Source organism: Paramormyrops kingsleyae, chromosome 22, assembly GCF_048594095.1.
Source record: "Paramormyrops kingsleyae isolate MSU_618 chromosome 22, PKINGS_0.4, whole genome shotgun sequence".
NCBI classification, from domain to species: Eukaryota; Metazoa; Chordata; class Actinopteri; order Osteoglossiformes; family Mormyridae; genus Paramormyrops; species Paramormyrops kingsleyae.
Genome location: NC_132818.1, coordinates 15281607 through 15308941, shown reverse-complemented (window position 1 = coordinate 15308941; position 27335 = coordinate 15281607). Strand labels below are relative to the sequence as shown.

General features: G+C 42.8%; 2 protein-coding genes and 1 long non-coding RNA gene across 12 annotated transcripts in view; 2 read left to right on the top strand and 1 right to left on the bottom strand.

Annotated features, from left to right (window-relative positions):
• Window positions 1–268: 268 nt before the first annotated feature.
• Window positions 269–5360, top strand: LOC140581592 (intercellular adhesion molecule 2-like). Its single transcript, XM_072704678.1, has 4 exons — window positions 269–876; window positions 1685–2023; window positions 2240–2590; window positions 3634–5360. Exons 1-4 carry the CDS (start codon window positions 825–827, stop codon window positions 3819–3821), a joined length of 930 nt encoding a protein of 309 aa, XP_072560779.1. The 5' UTR covers window positions 269–824; the 3' UTR covers window positions 3822–5360.
• LOC111849271 (uncharacterized) lies at window positions 2737–18461 on the bottom strand. 2 transcript variants are annotated; one of them, XR_011984676.1, is made up of 3 exons: window positions 3609–3706; window positions 3008–3368; window positions 2737–2859 (listed from the first exon to the last, which is right to left on the bottom strand). It is a non-coding gene; the product is annotated as an uncharacterized lncRNA (long non-coding RNA). The 2 variants fall into 2 exon arrangements; XR_002839488.2 differs by lacking the exon at window positions 2737–2859 and adding an exon at window positions 17755–18461 and having other exon boundaries at window positions 3232–3368.
• LOC111849264 (cell adhesion molecule 3-like) overlaps window positions 10935–27335 on the top strand; it is a 40982-nt gene continuing 24581 nt past the window's right edge. For 4 of the 9 annotated variants that reach the window (XR_011984674.1, XR_011984673.1, XM_072704668.1 and 1 more), the window contains exons 1-4: window positions 19023–19158; window positions 23434–23697; window positions 23914–24264; window positions 26621–27040. Coding sequence is in view for 7 of the 9 variants with exons in the window: in XM_072704668.1 (XP_072560769.1) it covers window positions 19083–19158; window positions 23434–23697; window positions 23914–24264; window positions 26621–27040 (1111 nt within the window). In the remaining 2 variants the exon portion in view is untranslated. The other 5 variants (XM_072704669.1, XM_072704672.1, XM_072704670.1 and 2 more) reach the window with 5 other exon arrangements.

Below are 27335 nucleotides of genomic sequence, written 5' to 3'. Positions count from 1 at the left end.
CAATAGGGGAATGGGAAGACAGGAGGATGAGATGGACAGAGTGAGCAGGGCATGGCACACCGGAGTCTTTATATCCTCAGACTCATGGGCAAGGTCCAGATGATGCCAGCAGTCCCCACCTTCTTCTAAAGAAGCATTACAGAATCCATCTTTACTTGGCAAAATGTATCACGGTGTAGGAACTGCTCAGCTTGGCACTTCAGAGCACTGCAGAAGGCAGTGAAGACCACCCAAGCCATCACCGGGGCACATCTGCCTTCACTTCAGGACATTACCACCACACGCTGCCTGAGAAAGGCAGCCAGCATCATGAAGGGCTCCATTCACCCCCGACACTGAAATTAATCCCTCATGTGCTATAAGCCACAACAAAGGCCTGCGGACAAAACCCTTATGACTTCTGTACCTCACTGATAACATTTGGGTTTTCCTGGAAGGTAAGTGAGATGTTACCATCACTCTCCAAGGATACAAGGAGGATTTTTATTTATCACATAAAAGGTATACAGTCAGAGAATAATTTGCAGTGATATTAATATAATAAATATATAATAAATAAGGATTATAAAGTTATACTGAAAAAAGATATAAAAGAAAGAAAATAGAAAAAGAGGAAAAAAACAGATATGTGCCACCTAGCTCAAGGTTGACTTACTGCGTCACATCCTGCAGTCTTGGTCACAGTGGTTTTCTTCATGCCTGTGGAAGTTCGTTTCCGTTTCTTACATCTGCTGCTGTGCTGAGAATAAGATCATTTTTACTTGATCTAGAAAACAAGCCCAACCCGGGTCAGAACAGAACCACCAGCCAGTCACCATCCTGAGATGACATCCAGCCTGGTGCTGGTCTCCTGGCTGGTCTTGGTCCTCCAAGTCGGTGAGTTTCAACTTTTAATATGCCGTTGGTGAACCGTCATGGAAGACCAGGGAGTGCATGAGTATGAGAAACATTGCACTGCTCAGCTGCTTCTTAGTGTTGCTGTTATGTGCTGCTAACTGACAGTCTGCAGGCATTTGCATAACAGTCTCCCTTTACTAAGAATATAAAAGAAATAAACTTTTACTGCATAACAAGAGAAGTATGCAAACAACAAATGTATGCCTAAATAAACTCAATAACACAAACCATATTGTTACCATTATCGATGATGCAATGTTTGTATGTATATGTGTATGTATATGTTTTTGTGTATGTGTATAGGCATATGGGCAGTGCTGGCTTAATGGGTAGGGAAGGGCACTTGTAATTGAAAGATTGCTGGTTTGAATCCCCGACCAGCAAATCACCACAGAGGTGTCCTAAGCAAGGTTCTGTTCCCTGGGTGCTGAATTAGCTGTCACATATGGGTTAAACGCAAAGGACACATTTTGTTGTGGTGTGTCAACAATGACCACTCATCTCTTAATTCTACACGTGAATGTATATGTTTTTGTGTATGTAGGTCTTGGTGTGCTGTTCCTCATCTGCACATGAACTCTCATCCAAAGCAGCTTTCAACTCTCTGGAGATAATGTTGAAATAGTGAAGATACTTTTAAAAGATATTTCTTTTTTGGTAGTGGTAGTAATTTTAAATACCTTCCGTTTCTGCCTTTAACCATAACCATGAGGAATGTGCCCTAAAATACTGAAGGAGAGTGATGTGGCTGATTTCGTTTTTTTACTTTCACTGTTTGCTTTTGCAGTTGCTGATGATGAGCATTGTATTAAGCTCCATCCTCCCAGAGTGGTGGTGAAAGATGGTGACCCAGTATCAGTGAACTGCACCACGTCCATAGATCATATTTGGATGTACTGGGAATATAACAACTGTGCTGCTAAGCTCCATGCTTCCAGAGAGGCAGTGACACATGGAGTGAACTGCGCCATATCCATAATTACATTGAGGTGCAGGGAGGATACACATGGCAACAATTGTATCACTTTGCAAGTGAAGATAACAGATTACAATGCAAACTTTTCCTGCCATGTCATTCTTAAAGGAAAACTAGAATGTAAAAAAGATCTCTCAGTCACTGTGTACAGTAAGTGTGTCTCTTCCGATGGAGCTACTGCAGCTGTCAGCTCTCATACACCTGGGAAATATTCAACCTGAGCATCACCTTAAAACATCAGTAAAACCCAGCAGAATATTTCACTGTAAGGCATGGATGTCTCTATGTGTCTCTGTTCCTATAAGGCACAGCTGTCTCATGTGTGAGTTATTATTGAGAAATAATGCTTCTCATTTTCCCTCACAGAACCCCCAGACAATGTTTCTGTCAGTTCTGTGAACTCTACTGACCCCATGGTGGAGGGGAGTCAGTACCAGCTGAAATGTGAGATCCAGAACATCGCTCCTGTTCAGAACCTCACTGTGAAGTGGTACAAAGGGGACACATTAGTACATGAAGACAGAGACTATGTCATAGAAGATGGAAAGTCTGATAGAGAAAAGGCACCTATGAGTGTGTCCTCCATCCTCCTGATCACCCCCAACAGAGCTGATGATGGAGCAGAGTACAGCTGTTGGGCAGAACTGGACCTGGGACCAGAAGGACCACAACCCCCCCTTGCAGTGAAATCAGAGCCCCTCAGGATCACTGTGCACTGTGAGTACTGCCTGTCTGCTCTGTAGCACATCACTACATGCCTTACCATTAGCTTTAGTTTATTACCTGTATTTTTAAATCCAAAGATACTGATCCAAAATCATAGGTCTTTGTAATTAATAATGTATCAATAGCTCAATATTACACTGGTGTTAAGGGGCAAACTCTGCTGTTAAAAACATCAGTAGCACCATAATGTGTAACCATTAGAAAGTGAAACAACAAACCCTGTGCACGTCCCAGTCCCCATCTCCTGTGGGTCTGCTCACCTAACAGGACGTCCAGGTTTTTCATAAGGAGAAAAACCAGATGTTTATCCAAATGTTATAACTTTTCTATCTTCACCTGTGAACTCTCTCTATTTTCATTTTTTTACAGACAGTAGTTTGCATTAATGTCATGTTGATGTTTTTTCACCTTTTGGTTTCACATCTTTGAAGTTCGCATGTGAATCCAGTTTCCTCCCTGAATCCAGAGACATGCGTCTATCGTGTTGCTGTGTGGGGCCCAGCTGCTCGCTATAGATGACATATTATATGTGTTATATTATATATCTTCACTGTGACCCAGTTTTTCTCTTCCGGATGTTTATCTTTTATATTTTAAGTCTCACTTATGCTCTTATTTCTCAGCTTTTCATTCTGAGGTATGAAATGATATTTCTCCTCTCAGACTCACCTCTAGCCCTTTTGTCCTTCTGCACCAGGGACTCAGGTCACAATCAGCTCTTGACATTTAAACTATGGTCTGTGCTGGATGACTTGGCATGTGCTGTCACCTGCCATTGAAGAAAAGCTTTTAAAATGGAAATAAATTAAGAATCACGCCAACAAACATTTTGGCTTTGATAGTTATTATGATGCCCTTAGCTTTAGTAAGTTTATACAGAACCAGTCTGCAGGGAGGTCTGTGAGCTCTGGAATTTTCATGGCTGAGGATTATTATGAATTATTACATCTACTTCCTGCTTGTTTTGTCATGCAAAGAGGCTGTGAGAATGTGCTGCTACTGAACATACCTATAATCCTGATCTCCTTCCACAGCTCCTCCAAGAAGAACATTCTGGACTTCTATTGGAGTTGTTATTGCAGTCCTTCTTTTAGTTTCAATCTGCGTCTATAAACAATGGAATCAGAAGAGGAAGGAAGCTGACCGACTTCCAAATTCCAGTGATCCACTCATTTCAATGGCCCAGCGGGCTAATAATGGTACTCAGGCTTTAAGAAAATAAGTTTTCCTAAATATTTCTGTGTTGTTTGAGGAATCGCAGTGGATTTTACTCCTGTTTTAATAGAATATCTATGATTTTAATTAATCAATCAGTATTTTGTTTGCTGGTTCTGATGAAGTTTGTGATCCACCTCAGTTCATACTCACACCTTGTTCTGCTTCTTGGTTGGTCAACCTGAAGAATGAGGCTCCATTTTAGAGACGCGTGACCACAATCCCCATGTTCCACATCCTGCATTTGTCTTGCCTTCATCAGAGTCTCCTTCCCAAAGCTGTACCTCCGTACCCATGTTACACCCCCAGCACCAAACCTGTGTTTCAAACCCGGAGCCAAAGCCTCATGTATCACATAAAATCCCACACCAGTGTTTTACAGCCTGACCTGCCGTCACTGATTCCTGTCAGATGTCCTTCACTAAACGGCTCTCATGGTCTCCTCATCCATGTCATCGGCATTTATGCTGGAGTCAGCTGATGCTGTTTGTGGGTCCATCAAACTATGCAGTATCACGCAGGAGTAACATCTCCCACATGTCATCCCCATGTGACCTATTGGTCACGTGACCAATAGGTGCCTTTGACATGCAGACAAGATGATTAAATAGATGGATGGATCATTAATCCCTAAGGAAACTGAGGCACCAGTAGCTCCAAAACACAATGATAGATACAATAATACACAATAGAATAAAGCACAAGGATTGCAGATGTAGAGGGTGCGTCTATGGATACAGTGCAAAGGCCATTACCTCAAAGAAGCTATTTATCATATTCATAAGATATCCATATCCAATGCCCTCCCTATCCTGCCAGCTGTTTTGCACAGAAGTACAGGTCACAGTCAGAAATTACTTTTGCCAGGGTAATAATTGAAGCATTATGCCTTTTGATTACAGACAAGTGAGTTGCTGAGATGATTCATGTTTGTTTCTGTGTTTGTTTGTTTTTAATCACCTTCTATATCAATTTGCATCTTTCAACAGACGTTCTGTAGTTAAAAATTTAGTCTGCTTTAAGTCCCCTTAAAATGCACACACAGTACATTTGTACAGTGTGTTCTGCTATAACGGTCATTGGGAAAATGCGAATTTACTCTAATGTGATTGGTATATTGGGGAACTGTTGCAGTATAGTGCGATGTTAGTAGATGTAAGTCTAAACACAATTTTGTCTGTGAGAAACACCAGGTGAATGTAGAAAATGCCACCCAGCTGAACCTACCCGTGTTGAAATGCATGGAACGCACTCAACTGAAATACCCAGCTACTGCATTATAGGAGAACATACTGCTGCTTTGCAGTAGCTGGGTTGAACTAAAAGCTGGTTCCATTTTGTATTGTTTACAAAGAATGCTAGTTTTCTGTTGTTTGGCTTCCGTGGCTGTTCACCAGAGGAAACAGACTCCCCGGCTGAATGCTCTGCTATGGCGTCTGGTGTCTGACTGCCTCGTACTTATTATATATATTTTTTGCTTTGCACTTTTTCACTTTGTTGTGTTTTTCTTTTCTTTTTTATGTGTATGTACCAGGCAGCTTGTTTGTGGCATCTATCATTAAACCATGACTACATTAATGTGCTGTTGTGATGAAGCTTTTTTATCTTTTGGAGGTTTTTGAGAACCTGTATCACCAGACATGTATTATGGTTATTATACCATATTATAAAATATTATGAATAACAGTAAAAGCACTTTTAAGGTTTAGGGTTAGAACTGGTTTTGTAGTTATTCCATCATTGTGCTTTCAGAAATATACCCGATACCGGCTTATATTCTGCTGAAGGGCTTCACAATTTACTGGATTGTTCTGAGTGAACCATCCGAGAAGGGAGGGGGGGGGTTAGACATAGACATCACCAAGACCTCCAGTTACCACGCACATCTCTATTTCTCTTCTTGAGCCACAACAAAGGTCTGCAAGGTTGCTGTAGCTCACTGCAAACATTGTTTACAGTTGGGTTTCTTGGAAGGAGAATGCGAAGTCAGGGTCCCATCAAGTCACTTCCTGCAGATTTCACATTTTTACTGACTTGTGACTGAATGTTGAAAACAAGACCAAACCAGGTCAGATGAGAACTGCCAGCCAATCATCATGTTTGGCACAGACACCTGAGATGAGATCCAGGCTGGTGTTGGGCTTCTGGCTGGCCTTGGCCCTCAAAATTGACGAGTTTAACTTTGACTGCTTTTAATTTGGAATTGAAACCAAAACAAATTTAGTCACATGTTTTCTACGGCTATATTCTCTAAGTTTATATGGATTGCATGAGAGTACCTGTTTTCTACATCTACATCCTTTAAGTTTGCATAGGTTATGAGGTTACATGAGGATATATACAGTACCATATAGCTCTCCCCTTGGGGACTCAGAAGAGTCCGGAAAACAACATCCGTCTATTCAGTCGAGGAAGGAGGATGAACACCCTGGACTTGGCCAATGCTTGGGGAAATTCCACTCGCAACCCACCAGTGATCCCTGAGCAACACGGAGAACAATATCTGAAAACGACACCATTCACAGTTTCCCATGAAATAATGGAGAGGATTCCCAAACTACAAACACTGCCACTGTAATAGCATATGCTTTTCCCATACACTGGCTAGCATGTTGAGGCAATCTTCAAAACCTGCCATAATATGAATATGAACTTCTTTCCCACACTAAGTATGTTGTATACTTATCCCATGCTTGTTCATCATTAATCAATCATGACAGTTCACATATTCCATTCAGGCTCTATATTAGTTAACAGTTAACTAATTAGTTAATGGTAAGACCACTTCAGGGGCAAAATTACTTAACACATTTACTACTCAAAAACAAATCATGAACTAATATAGGTTTCCCCATGAAATACATGAGCTGTCATGATTGATTAATGATGAATGAACATGGGATCAGTACTTAACAAACATTAAGTAAGCATGTATTACTACATTATTCATGTCCCCACAACCTTGTGTCCCCATCTCAGAATCATGGTGGGTAGGGGTTTGTCTCCAAAAGCATGCCTTTTGTTGTCACTGTCATCCTCTCTGGTGCCTAGATCGGGGCTCATACCAGTGCTCTTTGTGCTGAATGGTCCTCCAATCACTGGCATCATAATATGACGGGTGAGTGTCCAGCTTACAATCACTCACGTCACGGAAACTATACAGCAATAGGTTATCAACATTCCAAGTAACACAACTGCCATCATGACAAGCACTTTCATTAAGGATTTCCTGCCAATCTCCCAACATGGTTTGCCAACAGTCCTATATATATTTTTTTTGCCTTTTCTGCATTTTCACATGCCACCTTTCGCCAATATCCAATCCAAGGCCTGCCTGTCTTGCCACGACACCCTACTTGTTCTCCCAAAGCCACCAAGGCAGCATCAGTATAATTAATGAACCTTTGTTAATCATAATAAATGTAATTAATCCATTCAAGATCATTGTTAGGCGTTATTCTAAGAGAGATAGACTCAAATCCAGCTCTGTGGTGGACTGACGACCTGCCCAGGGTGGACCCTGCCTCGCGCGCGAAGATGCTGTGATTGGCTCTAGCCTACTCAAATCCTGATTTCACGTATGGCTTTCTTAAAGGAAACGTTAATGAGACGAACAATTCTCTCCCAACGTCATCACTGTATCTGCCATCACTGCCAGCCGTTTGTATGGCAGTATCGGCATCCACCTGTCATCGGCAGTCAAATGCCAGGTGACCTCAGAGATCACTTGAAAGCTTCCCACATCATATTGTCTAAAACAGCACCTTTATAACATTCATAAGTCAATGAAAAATCTATTATGTACTTGTCTGGTATTCCAACCTTAGCTACATGTGTTGACAGACATCTCCCCAACCGTTTGGACGATATTTGTGGAGCTCGGGGTTTTTCAAATAAGCTAAACATTCTGCCAGGCAATATATTCTGCGTTTTGCGTTCTGACAATCATCACACATTTTACGATTGTGTCCATGCCCGGCGAATGTTGCTGGTACATACATCCCACCCTGTGTGTGTGTGTGTGTGTGTGTGTGTGTGTGTGTGTGTGTGTGTGTGTGTGTGTGTGTGAGAGAGTGAGTGAGTGAGAGAGAGAGAGAGAGAGCTATGTGGCTATTTTTGGCAACCTCACCAGCCGTCGCATTTCCTTTTAAGACAATGATATTTCCGTTGTGGTGGCCTTGACATTTAACAACAGCCAGCTTCTGAGAAAGCATCACGGCATACAGCAAATGCAAAATCTTTTTTTTCCCCCCCTTCATCCCTTCATTGCCCCCCCTTCGGAGGACAACTTTATTTTACATAAAATTAAAGGTACAGAGTTAAGAGTGTGGCCGCTCTGAACTTACCCGTCCTAGTACCGTGATTATAAAAAAAAGGGGGGGGGGGGGACAGAAACAAATAAAAGGTGAACAGAAATAATAATAAGATTAATAATAAAGGTGGGATGGAGAAAACAAAGTGTAGGGGAATGCAGAGAATTACACACATAACACTCATTACAAGGACATCAAACAACAAAAATAACAACAACAATAATAATAATGTTACAATTAGGTATTATATATATGCAAAATCTGATCATGGTGTTGAATGAGCAAGCCATCACTTCCGCGAAACCTTTCTGTCTATAGACTGTTCGAAATACGTGACATACCCCATGGGCGTATGCAGTCTGTGTAGACTGTGACTGTTTCGTGCGTTCCCTGCTGGCACGCCGCCGTCAGGCCTTCTGTTCTCCCAGCGGATCTGAGCAAAGCTTGTGCTGCTGTCTACAATGGGGAATGTATCATCCTGTGCCTGAACAGCAGCAAGACCTGCTATCAGGCCATATCTCCATCCCTCCAACGTGAGCCATCCACAAACAAGACCATATCACTGGGAGACCATTCAAGATCAGGTCGCAACTTAGTGCACCACCAAGTCTGCCATGCAATTGTGAGGTTGCCCTTCATCTGCTAGAGGAATATTTTCTGCTGGGTTCACTGTGGCGCATTGCTTAATAGTCTCATCAGGGGGTGTCAAGGCATTTCAAGTATGGCATCTGTCTCACTGGTGTCAACACAAACCTGCCTCGTTCAATGAGATCGGCCACTTTGTGTTCCTGGGTTCCTCACTCTGATTGCAGTAGCTTACTCAAAGGCCAAATACGTAGCGACCACCCCCTGAGAACAGATCAGGTACCTCTGGGCCACGCTGTCTAGCCTCATGCTGCAGCACGACAATGGCTGTTCTTTCCTGCCAGGACACAAATCGTGCATCAGTGATGCCTTCCCAAAGCCGTCCTTCCTAGTTCCTACATGTGAGTGGAAAGGCTTGGTGTAATTTGAAAGGTCTGATGCAGGAGCTCTCTGCAGTTCCTTCTTGATGTTGTCCGTTGATCTTGCTTCACCAGCGATCTCAGAGGAGCCACCTTCACCACACAGTCCTCCACCCATTCATTCCCAAGAATGTCATCAGGACCCAGTATTATCCCATCCGCTACCATGTGTATCCTTTCCTTTACCCTCCCAGGAGGCCATCTATCTGCTGGTCCCACTCCTCCTCCACATCGAGGATCACTGAAATTTCTCAATGGTAACAAGCAATTATGCTTTTCCTTATTTCCAATTTAGTCTGTTCTTGTACTGTTCCTGTATAAATTGTCCCCACTCTTCTAGCATCTCCCAGACTTTCTCCTTTGTCCCCTTGTTGGACAAAGTGCCTTCTACACACTGCAGTTTTCAGATCTTTCCAGAAATGTCCAATAGGATTAAGATCAGGGCTCATAGAGGGCCATTTAAGAATAGTCCATTGTTTTTTTACCAGCCTTTCTTGACTGCTTTTAGCTGTGTGTTTTGGGTCATTATCATGACCTGTGACTGAGGCGGAGCTTTCTGACACTGGGCAGTATGTTTCGCTCCAGGATGCCTTGGTAGTCTTGAGACTTCATTGTGTCCTGCACAGATACGGCTCCCTGGGCCAGATGCAGCAAAGCAGCCACAAAAACCGAGCCCCTCCATGTTTCACACTAGTTATGGTCTTCTTTTCTTTTACACCTTCATTTTTCCTTCTGTAAACATAGACCTGATGTGTCTGGCCAAAAAGCTCTAGTTTGGCCTCATCAGTCCAAAGGACATTCTCCCAGAAACTTTGCAGCTTGTCAACATGCATTTTAGCGAATTCCACTCTGGCTTTTTTATATTTTTCTTTCAACAGTGGAGCCCTCCTGGGTCTTCTTCCAGGGAGCCCATTGTTGTTCAAAATGTGGCGGATGGTGCGATCAGACAGTGGTGTACTTTGACCTTGGAGTTCATCTTGAATGGCACTGGATGTTTTCCTTGGCTCTTTGTCTACCATCTGCACTGTCCTTCTGATAAACCTGGGGTTGCATTTCCTCTGTTTTTTTCCTGGAAAATGGAAGCTCTGATCAGGGCTCTCGAGAGACTAAGCGAAGAGTCTGAGTGTCTGGAATTGCGGGTGTCCTGGATAAAGACCAAGATCCAGGCATGTAATGACCTCTTAGGTACAGCCATCAGTAGTGTGTCTGTCTGTGGGGAGAATGTCGACATTCATGTGTCGGGTGAATCTTCCTGTGAAGTCAGCAGACGGATTGGAAGAGCATGGGGGGGTCATGAGATCGCTGGAAAGGGGTGTGTGACGCTCCCGATATCTTTGCAAGAGGACGAAGGTCCAAGTCTTTAGAGTCTTTCTTTCTGTATGGCTGAGAGACATGAACGCTACTCAGTGAGATGAGACGAAGAATGGACTCCTTTGGTAAAGATTAAGATAATATGTATTGTCATTGTCACTTGGACAACGAAATTGAAAATGCAACTCGACTCAATGTGAGGCATAAAAATAGTAATAAATATTAAAGATATACAAATTGCACTGAATTACCAAATGCACAGAATACAGCATTGTCTATAAAGATTGCACTAAATATATAGACTGCACAGATGAAAAATAAGAAATTAAATGTTATGTTTTGCATTTAAAGCCATGATTGCTTTGGGATAAAAACTGTTATTCGGGCGATTTGTCCTAGTTTTCATGGCTCTGTATCTCTTGCCTGATAGCAAAAGCTGAAAGAGACAGTGACCGGATGTGATGAATCCTGTGAAATGTCCATAGCTTTTTTTCTGGCATCAGGAGGTGTAGATCTGTTCCAGGGTGGGGAGAGGGCAGCCAATTGTTTTCTCTGCTGCCCTGATGACCCTGTGGAGAGCTTTCATATCTGAGGAAGTGCAGCTGCCGTACCACACGCAGAGTCCGTATGTACGTACGCTCTCGATGGAACAGTGGTAAAAGGCAAGGGGCAGATTTTTGGGAAGACTGTCCTTTCTGAGGATTCTCAGAAAATAGTCTCTGCTGCGCCTTCTTCAGCAGCTCCTTGGTGTTCACACTCCAGGTCAGATCATCCTTCAACTCAATATCCAGGAACCTGAACACCGGGATCCTCTCCATCAAAGCCCCGGCGATGTTGAGTGGCTGGATGTCCATTTTATTTTTCCTGAAATCAATCACCAGCTCCTTTGTTTTTGTGGTGTTGAGGAGCAGGTTGTAGACTCTGCACCACCCTGACAGCTGCTCCACCTCGTCCCTCTACGCCAACTCACTCTCCTTGCCTGAGATGAGTCCGATCACCGTTGCATGGTCTGCAAACTTAATGATCTTGTTGTTGAGGCGAATGGGGACACAGTCATGTGTGTAGAGAGTGTACAGGAGTGGGCTGAGCACACAGCCCTGTGGCAAGCTGTTGTTGAGACTGAGAGCAGTAGAGGTCTGGGAACGCAGTCTGACCCTCTGGGAGCGACCTGACAGAAAGTCCAGTATCCAACTGCAGGTGAGAATCCTTGGCTACCGCTGGTTTGACTTTGTGTTAAATGAGCGGTTGCTAGAGGAGTCCTGAATGAGGCACATTACCTGCATTGTGAGGGAGCGTCAGTTACGGCACTATGGCCATGTGGCGTGTTTCCCTGAGGGTGATCCGGCTCGCAGGATCCTCATTGCTGAGGACCCAAGCAGCTGGACTAGGCCGAGGGGACGCCCACGTAACACTTGGCTGCGGCAGATGGATGGCCACTTTCGGAGGGTGGGACTGAACCGTGAGTCTGCCTGGGAGGGGGGGGGGGGGGTTGCCAGCCGGGATCCTGAGGAGTTCCGTCGTGTGGTTGGTGTGCTCCCCCTGACACCTTAATGTGTATTTGCTGGCCAGCTTGATTGTGAGATTTATGTATATTATGTAACCACAACGACAGTAATGTGCTGTCGTTATGAAACTTTTTTCTTTTGGAAGTTTTAAGAACCTATATCACCTTAAAGATTTATTGTGGGTATTATTCTCTATTATAAATAAACATAAAGGCACTCTTAAGGAGGTGGGCGCCGTTTTTATCATTTAATCATCGCGCTTTCAAATATGTGAATGACATTGACTTATATTCATGTCAGTTTACCACATGGATCTGACTGAATCACCACGCAGTAAGAGAGGCGCCTGCAGACACAACCTACTTGTCTTCTGTACCTCAGAGCCAGTGCTGTTCACAGTTGGGCTTCCTAGAAAGGAAATGTGACCTCGCTGTCACTTCAATTTGCCAATTAAAATAAATTCCTTGCTGTCAGAATGAGCTACTAAACTACATCCAGTCATCAGATTCCCTCTAAATATTGAAGAAATATGTCAAAACCCATCTTTTGCAGGAACAATACTAGCCTACACCAATGTCCTGCTCATTGATGCCTCAGCTGGTCTCCTCTGGCCACAAAATGTTAATGCTACACTTAGTCTTGATTTGAATCGTTTCCTTATTGATTTGTTTGTTTTTATGTTTTTTGTTACATGGCAGTCGTCGGAAGCTCAGACTGGAAGAACTTATGCGCATTTGGCTCCTTGACAGAACACACAGCAGTCTCACTTTGCATGTTGCTTTAGATAAGTGTCTGCTAAATAAATTAACATAAATATAATAGTTTTTTTTCACCATCGTTATTCACAGCACAGTGATACGATCAAAATTGTTCCTCATATGTCTGCCTCCAGGATGGGAGTTTGGGCGTTCCTTAATAACCTTTTCCTGAGTATGGAATCCTAAGTGGCTCTGGAAATTAAAGTAAAAGGCAGTATTTCCAGTTTTCCAAAGATGAAAGCTTTAAGCTGGGACCGTTTTCTCCTGATTTTGCTCATTGTGGGGCAGCAGCTGTGTGACTCTGGATCCAGTAAGTATGTCTGTGTTGGCCTGGGGGTTTATAGCTAACCAGTAGCCTTAATCTCCACGAATATATATATATTCTGTTTTAAACTTAACTGCCTTGTTCATTTCTAAACGCTTGTAACTTAAAGGGGCAGTTCACCTTAAAATCAAAACACATTTTGTTCATATATACTGTAGTGCTATTAATCCATCTAGGATTGTTGGGCTGAGAGTTTCCCAGAAATATCAGTCTTCTCTTGAATATAACGGGTGTGGTGATTAAAAAATACATTTAAAATGTCAGTTTCTGTATTGCAGGGCAGGGTTACCGGGCAGAAAGTTTTAGAATCTAACACATGCACATAGCACATGACAGCCATTTTCACTGTGTGTTTACAACTCAGGACAGAAATGCAAAAACTACTCCTGAACTGGGGACAAATACCCCCATAGGCTATTTAATTTGGCTTCATTTGACCCAGACTAAACAATAACAATAAAACTGGCGCTCACTAATCAGATTTAACTAGAGAACACGGAAAGCATGTGCATAAAACAAAGGTAGCCTATTACATATTTATCGTTGTAGAGTAATGCTTGTTTGATGATTTTTTTACCGTTTAGTTTCCCTTTTTCCTTCTGTGAAGAAGACTCTTAGTACCGATAGGGAGACCCGGATATTTCAATACAAGCCTGTTCAGAGTAGATATTACGATACTTTTGCTGGATATTAGGACATTATACATTATTTGGGTGTACAAGTATAACTGAGTATTATTATTTTACGGCTATCTTAGCATATGCGCGGCAGCCTTTCCTCTCCATTTGCATTGACCATTTAGTGTATATACATTAGAGGGCCGTGCTTCAGCCGCTTGTCAGGCGCCCCTGCAGCATTTTGGGAGGTTACAGGCTTTGCTCATGGGCCCAGTGGACTAATCTAAAGATGTGATTTGAACTGGCAGCTGTCCGATCACAGGCTCACTGCAGAGCCATACACTGCCCCCGAAGTGCTGGACTCAGAAGCTGGGTTTGGATCATGAGCTTAGGAATATACCATTTTAACTCCGGAAATTTCTGTTTTGCTATTATTGCCCTTTTCGTTCGCAGGTGCTGATGGCTGTCTTGAGCTCCATCCTCCCAGAGTGGTGGTGAGACATGGAGACCCAGTATCAGTGAACTGCACAGTGTCCATAGATCACGGTGGGATGGGCTGGACAGCTCCAGTAGATGACGTACCTAATACACCTGGTGTCCAGTTTCTCACTTGGAGGGTGGAAAGTCTGAGAAACTGGGACTTAGGGCCTCTGTGCTATGCAAACCGTCCAGGAAAAGCTCAATGTATAGAACGTCTCTCAGTCACTGTGTACAGTAAGTATGTCTCTTCTGATGGAGCTACTGCAGCTGTCAGCTCTCATACACCTGGGAAATATTCAACCTGAGCATCACCTTAAAACATCAGTAAAACCCAGCAGAATATTTCACTGTAAGGCATGGATGTCTCTGTGTGTCTCTGTTCCTATAAGGCACAGCTGTCTCATGTGTGAGTTATTTTTGAGAAATAATGCTTCTCATTTTCCCTCACAGAACCCCCAGACAATGTTTCTGTCAGTTCTATGAACTCCACTGACTCCATGGTGGAGGGGAGTCAGTACCAGCTGAAGTGTGAGATCCAGAACATCGCTCCTGTTCAGAACCTCACTGTGAAGTGGTACAAAGGGGACACATTAGTACATGAAGACAGAGACTATGTCATAAAAGATGGAAAGTCTGACAGAGAAAAGGCACCTGTGAGTGTGTCCTCCACCCTCCTGATCACCCCCAGCAGAGCTGATGATAGAGCAGAGTACAGCTGTGAGGCAGAACTGGACCTGGGACCAGAAGGACCACAACCCCCCCCTTGAAGAGAAATCAAAGCCCCTCAGGATCACCGTGTCATGCACTCAAAAAACTGAAATCTCACTCTTGTTGGTTTTAGTTATTTCTCTTTTAGCGATGTTACCCAACACATACGTGTAAACAAGATAAGTAAACTGGGTATTTTCAATAAAATAAAGTGGCCTATCGGGTTGGGTAAAATGCTGTATTAAGTATTTACATTATGAGATATCTAGAGTTAGTGATACTTATTGGTTCATATCGGTGACACAACGCAATGGGGGCTGCTGTTGAGTCACAATAATAATAATAATAATAATAATAATGTTATTAATGGGGGTGGCGCAGTGGTTATTAAAAAATGGTTAAATATCAAATAATAAAATAAATACTAATATATAATACGCAACTATATGAAAATTATAAATCAGTGATTAATAAATATTTATGATTATATGATTACAATAATTAATATATAAGTATATAAGCATATGACTATTATATAATCTTATATTATATAATTATATTAATAATTATATAATATATATTTACAAATTATTAATGAATTCTTTTTAATTAGTTGATTATCATTTATGTAATAAATATTAGTATAATAATCACATGTATTATTGATGTTTATTATTGATGACATTTCTTATGAAATAATTATTTAATTTTAAATTAATTTTATTAATACCATACTCTTACCGTCTAAATATATGTATTCAGCTAGTGTAAACATGCACTTAGCTTCAGGGTCAATAAAACATCTATCTATCCAATATCTAATACTAATATAATATGTCATATCAAAATATAGCTTACTGGCTATAATGTTAGAATATTTTCAGAAAAAATAAGTTAGAGGGATATTTATGCTGAAAATTGGCCTGATTATCTTGTGTATCTCCCACCACGTCTATGGAAGGGTTGCTATTATACATCCATTTTCTATAACCACTGATCCTGTTCAGGGTTATGGGGAGTCTAGAGGCTGTGGGTGCAAGGCAGGGAACAACCCAGGATGGGGCACCAACCCATCACAGGGCACAAGGCAGGGAACAACCCAGGATGGGGCACCAACCCATCGCAGGGCACAGTCACACACCAGGCACTCACACATGGACACCTATGGGCAATTTGGTAACTCCAATTAGCCTCAGCATGTTTTTGGACTGAGGAGGGAAACCGGAGTAGCTGGACAAAACCCCAAGACAACACACAGAGAACACGCAAACTGCACACGCGGGACCCTAGGGGAAACTCGAACCCAAATCCCAGAGGTGTGTGACAGGTAGGTGTGAGGTGTGAGCCACTGTGCCAACCTCTGTTGTTATTAATTATGATGATGAGACTCAACAGCAGCCTCCATTGCATTTCCTGTCACTAATATGAACCAATATAGGATTTTATGTGCTTTCAGTCCTCCTGGTTTGACAGGTGCTTTTACATCTTTCCACAAACTGCAGTAACACTGTTTCACCAATAGATAGCAGTATTGCTCAAATTTGATATGATAAAAGCATAAAGCCAGTAACTGGAAGTGCACAGGCTGTCTGCGTTGTATGTAGGTCCGCGGGCAACACTACAGCGGTGCAGTCGACTACAGGGACAATACGCTAACAGGCGGTCCAGCACACTTGCTACTTGGACCAGCACATCGCTTCAGATTCTCCAAATTAAGCTGCTTCATGCCTCACGCCATGTGTTTGTGGTCTATATTATTAGCAGGGAAATGCATTTGCATTCAATAAAGTGTTGTTAAATCTAAACGTCTCAATATATTTCTTTTTTATGGCCATATTTGGGTTTTTTTATATTTCACAGCCGTACAAGCACAGGAACATAGAAATTCCCCAATAATTCCCATGGAAATGTTCCTCTTCTGAAATTTCCCAGAGTCCCTAGTCAGGGTTGCAGTTGCTCTTAGGGTTATGGTTAGGATGATGGTTTTGGGGTTAGAGGTAGGGTTAGGGTTGCTAATAGGGTTTGGGTTGACTTATTCTACAACCTGCATTTGTCTTGCATTCATCAGAGTCTCCTTCCCAAAGCTGTACCTCCGTACCCATGTTACACCCCCAGCACCAAACCTGTGTTTCTTCCCCAAAACCCTGCATGTGTTTCAAACCCGGAGCCAAAGCCTCATGTATCACATAAAATCCCACACCAGTGTTTTACAGCCTGACCTGCCGTCACTGATTCATGTCAGATGTCCTTCACTAAACGGCTCTCATTATCTCTTCATCCATGTCATCAGCATTCATGCTGGAGCCAGCTGATGCCATTTATCGGACCATCAAACCAAGCAGTATAACACAGGACTAACATCTCTAACATGTCATTCCCATGTAACATTCCACCAATAGGTGCCCTACAGGGACTGGTACAGCGTATATTCATATCAAGATATTCATATCCAATGCCCTCCCCATCCATCGAGGCAGATGTAGATGTAGATTTATTTTAAACTTACATGTGCATTGACTTGATATAAGTTGCCCTTTGGGTAACCGAGTTCTCGAAGGCACATCTTTAAGAATAAGACAGTAAAAAAAATACTCTAAAACCTTAAGTGATCACAATTACTATCTTGTATTATATTGAAAATTGAAAAGCACAATTGTGATCATTTTCAATATGCACATGTATTTTGAGAGTGATCTTACGCCATAGTAATACAACTCAAATTAATAGTAACATACAACACATCACACAAAAGGTCGAGCATGCTAATGTTAGCATAGCCATAGATGTTAAAGTGCGATAACAAGTTCGTAACAATAATTAATCAAAACACGATTGTTAACATATTAATTTGTATCATCAAAAATAAAAACATTTAGATCATTCTAAAACTATTTAAGAAAGAAACTATTTTCAACCTACCTTTCCAACCAAGCGTATGCGACGGAATAGACTTTTCTTTTTTTCTTGTCTTTTAATTCTGGTTTAACAGGGAACAAAATATCTTTTAAAACCACGTTTCTCAACCACTGATAGGCCGCGAATTTAAAATCGAGACTGGCCATTGGTCCGTATAGGGCCGCCAGCACCACGTTTAAATCTAACCATGATGCATTGCGTCATGACCAGAATGCATTGCTTTAAGCCAGCGCTGTAAGCCCAAAGAACGTGTGTGGAGTCCTGTGGACTGTGGATTAACGACACTTTCAAAGGAGGCTATAAAACCATCGACACTCAAGCTGCATATCGAAACAAAGCACCCAAAACTTATCGGAAAACCATTGGAGTACTTTCAGCGAAAACATGATGGACTACAACTGCAGAAGCAGACAATTGTCTCCCTAACAACACACACTTAATTATTTAAGAACAGTTGCATGTATAGCCATCTGACATTGCCAAGTGTTCACCCACAGTGGGACATCTCTCAATAGATCCCCACACAGGTGCACTCATATTTAAAATACTCTCATATAAACAGGATCTCAAATAAACATTATCGATGATAACAAGAAACATTTAACAATGTCCAGTATATAAAATAGCTATGTAAATCGTACCGTACCCTATAATATTATAAGTAATATTACTATATTAAATAATATTATAGTAATATCACTACTTCCAGAGGCAAACAAACCCTTTTTTAAACATCCGATGTAATGCGTGGTTTTCCCTACCAACAAGCCATGCACCTTTGACTTAAATGCGATGATCAGACGTTTTGACGAGCAACGCTTTTTAACCGCGACGGTCCGACGTTTTCGCAAATACGACGCTATGTTTCGTAATGGAACGCGATCCGATTGCAACCATTCGCTGTTTTTGCGACGTATTGCCAACAATCTGTGCTGACAGGGTGATCTGTTTTGTTGTGTTTAAAATGCGCTGTATAGCTTCTGCTCTGATTCTCCTCGCACTTGTTACCGGTCAGTCGTTGGAAGCTCAGACTGGAAGAACTTCTGCGTATTTGACTCATTAATTGACAGCTGTATGCTTGCCGTGTTTTATCTGTCTCGCTTTGCATGTAATTTTGGATAAAGACTTCTGTCAAGCAAATAATCGGAAATATAACAATAGTGTTTTTTCGCCATCATTATTCACAGCACACGGATACGATCAAAATCATATCTTCTACATCCGCCCTCTGAATTGGGGTTTGGGCGTTATCTGAAAACCTTTTCCTGCGTAAGAAATCCTAATTGGCTCTGGACGGTAAAGTAAAGGGCAGTAATCCCAGTTTTCGGAAAATGGAAGTTATAAATTCGGACCGTTTTCTCCTGATTTTGTTCGTTGTGGGACACCAGCTGTATGAATCCGGATCCAGTAAGTATGTTTGAATAGCTTTTGTTGGTGATATGACGTTTTTTGACACTTAAGGGAGGGTGCTCTGAAATATGCCGTTTTTCCTTTATTAATACGCAGTTACAGTTGAATTTCTAATGCAACACCCCCGATAAGTACAAAAAACGCGCACAAATGCAGTACCTGCTCAATTTCAATTTCTAGGCCCTATATTGCCTTTTATCTTGCACTGCTTTGTCTTTTATTGCACTGCTGCTTGTCCTATAGTCCCCCATGCACCTCTATACCCTCCTCTGCAACTGTGGCACAAGAATTGCACCGAATTTCCTTTTATCCTCCCACGAAGAGGACTTCTGGACTCTGAAATTTTGTAAAACAGGTTCTTTGAACGATGTGTAGTAATGTAAGAATAAATTTAAGAACTTGTGGTATCAAAATTAATGCATTAGCACTAATCATAAAATCATAACATTTCTTTTTTTGACCGCATTGACTATAATTCCATTAATGTTAATACCCCAATGAGAGAATAGTATGAGCAAGGATTTCTAGTAGAATTTAATTTCTATACTGAACACAGAGACTGGGCGGCATAGTGGCACTGTGGTCCTCCAAAGTCCAAAAACATACGATGGCTACTGACCCTGAAGCACATTCTACATCACAGTCAAAAATGTCTATATATGACAGTAAAGTTTTGATGATATTGCAACATGATTGTGTCTGCGATTAATTGCCACGGTGTGTCGGTGTAACCAGCTCTTCCCTCTACTTGTATTTTGCATTGTAATAAACGGAGCCGGGGGGGGGCGGTTAGGAGGAAGGGATGGAGAGGGCACCGGTGTCATTTCCCGCTGTTTATTGAACACACTCCCCCACATGCCAATGCCCACTCACATTCTCTCCATGTGCACCGCCTGAGGAAACAGCCTGAGGAAGTGAGATTGGGTGACTGGCGAGGGAAAAGGGAGTACAATCCAAACTGAACAATCCATACGTGACGGGGTACAATTCAAATGCTGTAAGTCTCCCATGTGCCTATGAACCCTCTCGCTCTCTGTACAATGCAAAGTTATACATATGTTCACGATATATATAGAATTTACACACCTACAGTGTGCAGGCCTTATTTAATCCCCAACTTATATAATAAATCAAAATAGTTTATATTAAAAACTTATACCATTTTATGAACTCAGGGAGCCTGATACACAATCCTCACCCATCTACGTGCGCAGATCAGGACCCTTATAATGGGGAAATGACAGAGGGAGGGGGACGTAGAACCCAGCATGGTGGGATAATTAATAATTAAAGGGCTAGCCCTGCCATCAGGTTAACAAAAGAAGATAGAATTTTGTGTGATTATATAATCATAATTTATAAATAACATAACCTGTTACATTGGCAGTACAGAGGGCTCGAATACCTCTCGGGTCACTGACATAGCCAGCCGCTTTCACTGGCACACGGAGAGCACCCTCCAAGACAAAGTGAAATTGACTGGCTAATAATGGACAACAGTCTACACCCTCTTCACAGCCTCATGGTTGGGCAGAGGAGCAGCAGTGGTAGACGGCTCCTCTCACTGCGCTGCAGAACTGCATGAGCGGTTTAGAAGGTCCTTTGGCCCCACTGCAATTAGACTTTTTAATAGTGCTCTCTGACCTCATCCTCCCCATCCACCCTCTGTCGTCAATCTATTGTAACTGTATTATAACTAAGGGACTGTGTAATATGGATGTATTTTAGTATGCTATTTATTTATCTGTATTAGTATGTACTTTTTTTATTTTTTTTTTTAAAGGACCTACTGGATATCCGAATTTCCCCCTTGGGGATAGTGTATATATATATATATATATATATATATATATATATATATATATATATATATATATAGTCGGCGCCCCCACCATGTAGCTGTTCTCTGCGGAAACGATCCTTCCACTTCTTTTGCCTATTGATATCCTGTCATTTTCCCATACATATCATTTCTATGTTGTCAAATATACAAGGATGTGCTCTGAAGAGTCTGGCTGCTTACGAATGGTACTTGGTCACTAGAGGCATTTGGCCCAGGCGGGAATGTGGCAGTGACAGAAACACAGTGCAGACATCAACTCAGCCATGCAGTTACACTGTATAATCCATCTATCTTCCATTACCTTAATAGGGACAGACTGTACAGGGCAGAGCGGTGGAAAGTTCAGATTTACACCAGAATTTTGGTTCAACCAGCCAGTTGAACATAAGGAGTCACAGTCACAGAGTACTCAACTGGTTGGTTGAAATAAAATATTGGTCTGGATTCTTACTTTCAGGACCTGGTCTTTCCACCACTGACATAGTACACAAGACAAGAGGTACCGTGAATGGGATGCCAGTCCGTTATAGGACACATTCATATACTATGGGCAATTTAGCAAAACCACTTCGTATTTTCAGACTGTGGGAAGAATTTGGATTGTTGGGAGGATACCCACGCAAACACGGGGAGAAATGTCACAGATATGGGTAGAAATGAAGCCCAAAAGCCAGGAGGTGTGAGGTCACTGTGCCAGCTGTTTGTAAATACCACAGCTTTCCCATTACCAGCTGGGAGGCTGTTGCCAGACAGAGACCCAGAACCAATTAATTAAACGTTCTTTGCATTGTACCTAATGATGAATGCGAGCGGGGAAGCAGGCGAGAGAGCCGTACGTGCGATCAACACTGTTTATTTCGGACAGAACAGCGAACAGGGGAGCACGCGGCAAACCACCTCAATGACAGACCTGCAGAAAACGGACTCAGACGCGGACTAAATACACAGGACAAGCCGAAAAGAATAGGCAACAGGTGATCACAATCAGGAAGTAACACGAGGTAACGAGGGGGGCGTGGCACACAGGAGGATCGGGCGAGCATGTCATGACAATGACTTTTGTATTGAAACCCTGACATGAGGAGGACACCTTTAAAACACCTTTTTGATGGTAGTAGTTGTACAAAAATCCAGGTAACTATTATAATTATTATATTTTACTTACATTGACACGTACGAGGACTGGTAACGTGCGTTCGTAAGACGTATGCCCGGAAGAGGGCAAAGTGAGGATGCGGGCAGCTGGCACAAGGGATGCAGCGCGTATAGTTTAGTTTATTCAGTTCGTTAACTTCTTATCCGCCGTAATCTCCCCTTTTGTTACATTTCAGAGTGTGCGTGGAGATACAAGTAAATGTTGCATTACAGAAAACTTATAGTAGATACTTGCGCATTTACCGATAACTGCGCATTAGGCCTACTTAATTCCCTGAGTTGTGGAAGCATTATTTAATTGTAATTCCCCGATTCCGGTAATCCTACATCGTTTAAGTTATTCCTGTTTATATTGGCATGTACATTTAATTCGCGAGTGTGTTGCGTTTAACCGGATATATATTATTTGCCCTTCGTGTTACCAGTATAGCGATGTGTAGCCGCTAATTGAGTATGTTATAGTGTGTAAGAATGATTTGTATTGTATTGGGTTCATTAGGTGAGAATATAATCCTCATTATGTTGATGTTACTGTTTAATTTAAGTTTGTATCCATTTTAGAACCACACGGATATTCCTGCATATGTACCTTTGTTCCTGGGTTCTACGTATAATCCCACTGCAAGTAAATAACTAAGGACTGGACAATAGTGCCTGACTCTTCCTAAGTCTAGTATGTCTTCACAGTCCTGACCGACTACCCGCAGCGTTTCTACCTCACCTGAACCAAGTTTCATTTAGGTTAAGCACCCTACAGTTCAGTAGTCATTTCAAATACCTTCCATCTTTTGCTTTAAACCTATCAATGAGGACTGTACTGCAGTATTGTAGCGCTGGGCGGGCCGAGGCATCGCGAGAGACAGACAAGGAGACTTGCTTGGTGGAGAGAACGCGCTCTTTTATAGCAAGCCTTTACAGGACTGTAATGGGCACCTAACAAGGACCGAACCAAATACTCAGAGCGGAAACACAAGGTTGTCAGACGCCGAACTATAAGGTGCACATGTAGTGGGAGATACACAAGATAAATACATGCAAGGATCAGACAGGATACATACAAGACACGGGCAGACACACAAGTGACAAAAGGGAAATGCAACCATTATCATTGACAACAACAGCAACAACAATACAACAAGGGCTATTTACAATTCCACGCGGGGCATGCTGGGACATATGCCCTGCCGGTGCTACACTATATTGGAGGACAGTGCTGTGGAGACCCAGTATTGCTGAAATTGATAAAATATTACTTTCACTTTTTGCATTTGCAGCTGCTGCTGATGGCTGTCTTGAGCTCCATCCTAACAGAGTGGTGGTGAGACATGGAGACCCAGTATCAGTGAACTGCACAGTGTCCACAAATCACAGTGGGATGGGCTGGACAGCTCCAGTAGATGACGTACCTAATACACCTGGTGTCCAGTTTCTCACTTGGAGGGTGGAAAGTCTGAAAATCTGGGACTTAGGGCCTCTGTGCTTTGCAAACCGTCCAGGAAAAGCTCAATGTAAAGAACGTCTCTCAGTCACTGTGTACAGTAAGTGTGTCTCTTCTGATGGAGCTACTGCAGCTGTCAGCTCTCATACACCTGGGAAATATTCAACCTGAGCATCACCTTAAAACATCAGTAACACCCAGCAGAATATTTCACTGTAAGGCATGGATGTCTCTATGTGTCTCTGTTCCTATAAGGCACAGCTGTCTCATGTGTGAGTTATTATTGAGAAATAATGCTTCTCATTTTCCCTCACAGAACCCCCAGACAGTGTATCTGTCAGTTCTGTGAACTCTACTGACTCCATGGTGGAGGGGAGTCAGTACCAGCTGAAGTGTGAGATCCAGAACATCGCTCCTGTTCAGAACCTCACTGTGAAGTGGTACAAAGGGGACACATTAGTACATGAAGACAGAGACTATGTCATAGAAGATGGAAAGTCTGACAGAGAAAAGGCACCTGTGAGTGTGTCCTCCACCCTCCTGATCACCCCCAGCAGAGCTGATGATGGAGCAGAGTACAGCTGTGAGGCAGAACTGGACCTGGGACCAGAAGGACCACAACCCCCCCTAGCAATGAAATCAACACCCCTCAATATCACTGTGCACTGTGAGTATTTAACTTCAGTCTGCCTGTGTCACCAACATTAGAACAGTTTATTCAGAGTGAATTATCATTGTCTGTATGAATCTAAGTACAGTATTACAGTCTATATCAGTAACGTCACAGTGAGAGTCAGAATTGTCTGTCTCTTCCTGAAATACCTGCAGTATTAATCTGTTATCACTGGCTGTCTGTAGCAGCAGCATCTCTCTGTGCCTATAGGAATATGGCTTCCTGGCCAGTCACTTTCAGTCCTTTTTGTGCCGGGATCTGTGTGCCTGTATATTTGTTTGGTCACAGTCCAGTGCACCCCCTCCAACTGTGCTAAAACTGTAAAGGTGTAATTTTGGTCACTATGGGTAAAAGTGTCTGATAAACAATTTAAACAGATACATAGCATGTGGAGGGAGACTCAGACCATCACGGAATACAAACCAGCAACATGACTCTCTCCTCCATAACGTCCTGTATAACTTTTATGCGCGTTTTGATGTACTCAACGGTCATGATGCGAGCACGTCCAGCCCCTCCCCCTGATGAGCAGGTAATCTCTCTGTCTATTGCTTCAGTGAGGAGAACACTATCCAGAGTCAACCGTCTCAAAGCTTCGGGTCCTGACCGCATACTTGACCGGTTACTTAACGTGTGTGCAGATCAGCTGGCTGATGTCCTCACTGATGTGTTTAACATCTCCCAGAGCCAGGCAGTTATACCTTCATCCATGAAAACCACGACGATCATTCCAGTTCCCAAGAAGTCACCTGTGTCCATCTGAATGACTACCGTCCTGTGGCACTGACCTCAGCCATTATGAAGTGCTTTGAGAAACTAGTCATGAGCCACATCAAAGCTGCCCTTCACAGCTCTTCAGACCCTCTCCAGTCTGCGTACCGCCCAAACTGATTCATCGATGATGCCATATCCACTGCACTCCACCTGTCATTGACCAACCTGGACAGTAGAAGCTCTTCTGTAAGGATTCTGTTCATCGACTTCAGCTCAGCATTTACTACCAGAATTCCTCCGAAACTGTACACATAATTGAGGGGGTTGTGCCTGAACACCCCCCTAGTTACTCTGGATAATTGACTTTCTAACAGAAAGGCCTCAGTCAGGCACCTACACCTTTGGCACCATCACACTGAGCCTGGAAGCTCCGCAGGGCTGCCTTCTTGGCCATCTGCTGTTTACACTACTGACCCATGATTGCTCAGTGAAGCTCAGCTCCGGCCTTATCATCAAATATGCGGATGACGTGACAGTGGTGGGTCTCATTGACAATAATGACGTTTCGTCATACATGGAAGAGGCGACAAGACTCGCAGCCTGGTGTAAGTGCAGTAATCTGCCTCTTAATGTTGAAAAGACAAAAGAGATGATAATAGACTTCAGAAGAACAAACACTGTCCACCCACCTCCCACCATTTATGGTGCCGCCGTAGAGAGGGTCAAAAGCACCAAGTTCCTGGGTGTCCTCATCACGGAGAACCTTACCTGGTCCCGAAATACAGCCCCCTTAGCCAAGAGATTAGCCACGGCGTCTGCACTTCTTACGGAGACTAAAGAGAGAGAGACTCTCCTCTCCAATCCTCACCACATTCTATAGGGGAACCATTGAAAGTCTGCTCTGCAGCTGCATGACACTCTGGTACGGGAACTGCATGCTTTCAGACTGCAACACTGCAGTGGATAGTGAGGGCAGCGGAGAAAGTCACTGGGGTGTCCCTACCTCTCCTGGGGACATCTACCACAACCGCTGCTTTCACAGCGCCAGTAACGCTGTGGAAGACCTACTCCACCCACTACATGGACTTTTCTCTCTTGCCGTCTGGTAAACGGTAACAAAGCTGTGTGACAACTTCAAACCACAAGCCATCAGAATTCTTCCATGTTAAACTCTCTTCCTAGCCAAATGCCATACTAGTTCACCACCTCACTGTATTCTTCACAACAATTCCATTAAAATCTCAATGGCACTTGCAGTTTGCCTATAACACTCCGCCCCCTTGTTGTTCTATGTTCCTTGTGTGCCGTAACTGATAACCAGCAAGCTGGTTGGTGGTTCTCTGATGCTGGTTACATTTCAATATGTGTCTAGAAAATTCCTCAGTGCCCCATGACCCTTTATGGTTATATTGTTGCACTCTTTAGTGTTTTCGTCCTTGTGCACATTGTATTGTATCTTGTTATATGTTGATGTAGGTCCATGGAAAATGTTGTCTCATCTCACTATGTACGTGTACACAGCTGTCGATGACGATAAAGTAACCGTGAACCTTGAGTGCCCCATTGTGTGTTGCTGTTCCAGTTACAAATTTGTTTCTCTTTACATTGATATTAATGTTTTTTGTTTATCCCCCAGACCCACCAAAGATCAAAGTAGGGCAGGACAATGTGACTGTATCCCAGGGTGGGACGGTGTCTCTGTCCTGCAGCGCCGAGGGGAAACCCCCTCCTCAGGTCCGATGGAGCTACATAGATGCTGGGAATGTGAGGGTCACCAGCTCTGGGGGCAGCAGCACTGCTGTCATCGCAGAAGCTTCATCTGCCAATGAAGGGTTTTACAACTGCACTGCCACCAACAGGCTGGGGAGTGACACTGCAACAGTGTTTGTCACCGTGACCAGGACCAGCACCAGCCCACCACCGGACACAACAACAGTGTTTGTCACCGTGACCAGTACCAACCCACTACCGGACACAACAACAGCGTTTGTCACCGTGACCAGGACCAGCCCACTACCGGACACAACAGGACCACAAATATTAACTAAAATTCCAGGTAAATTGTACATTGCTTCCAACATTTGATTATTCAAATAACCATTGAATGTCAAAAATAAGTCAGTTTCAGGTATGTAGAATTTCATTTGCCTATTAAATTCATATTTGCTATTTTCATTCATGTTCTAGTGATTCACTTTGCTTATTTGTATCCGAGGACCAGTGAACTGAAGCACTAAATAATCAAGAAATAGTTCAGTTAGTCCTCCAGTAATCTGAGATCTGCAGTCCTTTGTGTTTCTGATATAAATAAACTTAAATAAGAGGCTGTGAAACTCAGGGATGGAATGGAT

Excerpts from the sequence above, each read along its gene's own strand:
- LOC140581592 (XM_072704678.1), top strand. The coding sequence starts at position 825 with ATGACATCCAGCCTGGTGCTGGTCTCCTGGCTGGTCTTGGTCCTCCAA. Across the intron at positions 877-1,684 it reads GGTCTTGGTCCTCCAAGTCG|TTGCTGATGATGAGCATTGT; the intron begins GTGAGTTTCAAC and ends TTGCTTTTGCAG. Across the intron at positions 2,591-3,633 it reads CCTCAGGATCACTGTGCACT|CTCCTCCAAGAAGAACATTC; the intron begins GTGAGTACTGCC and ends CTCCTTCCACAG.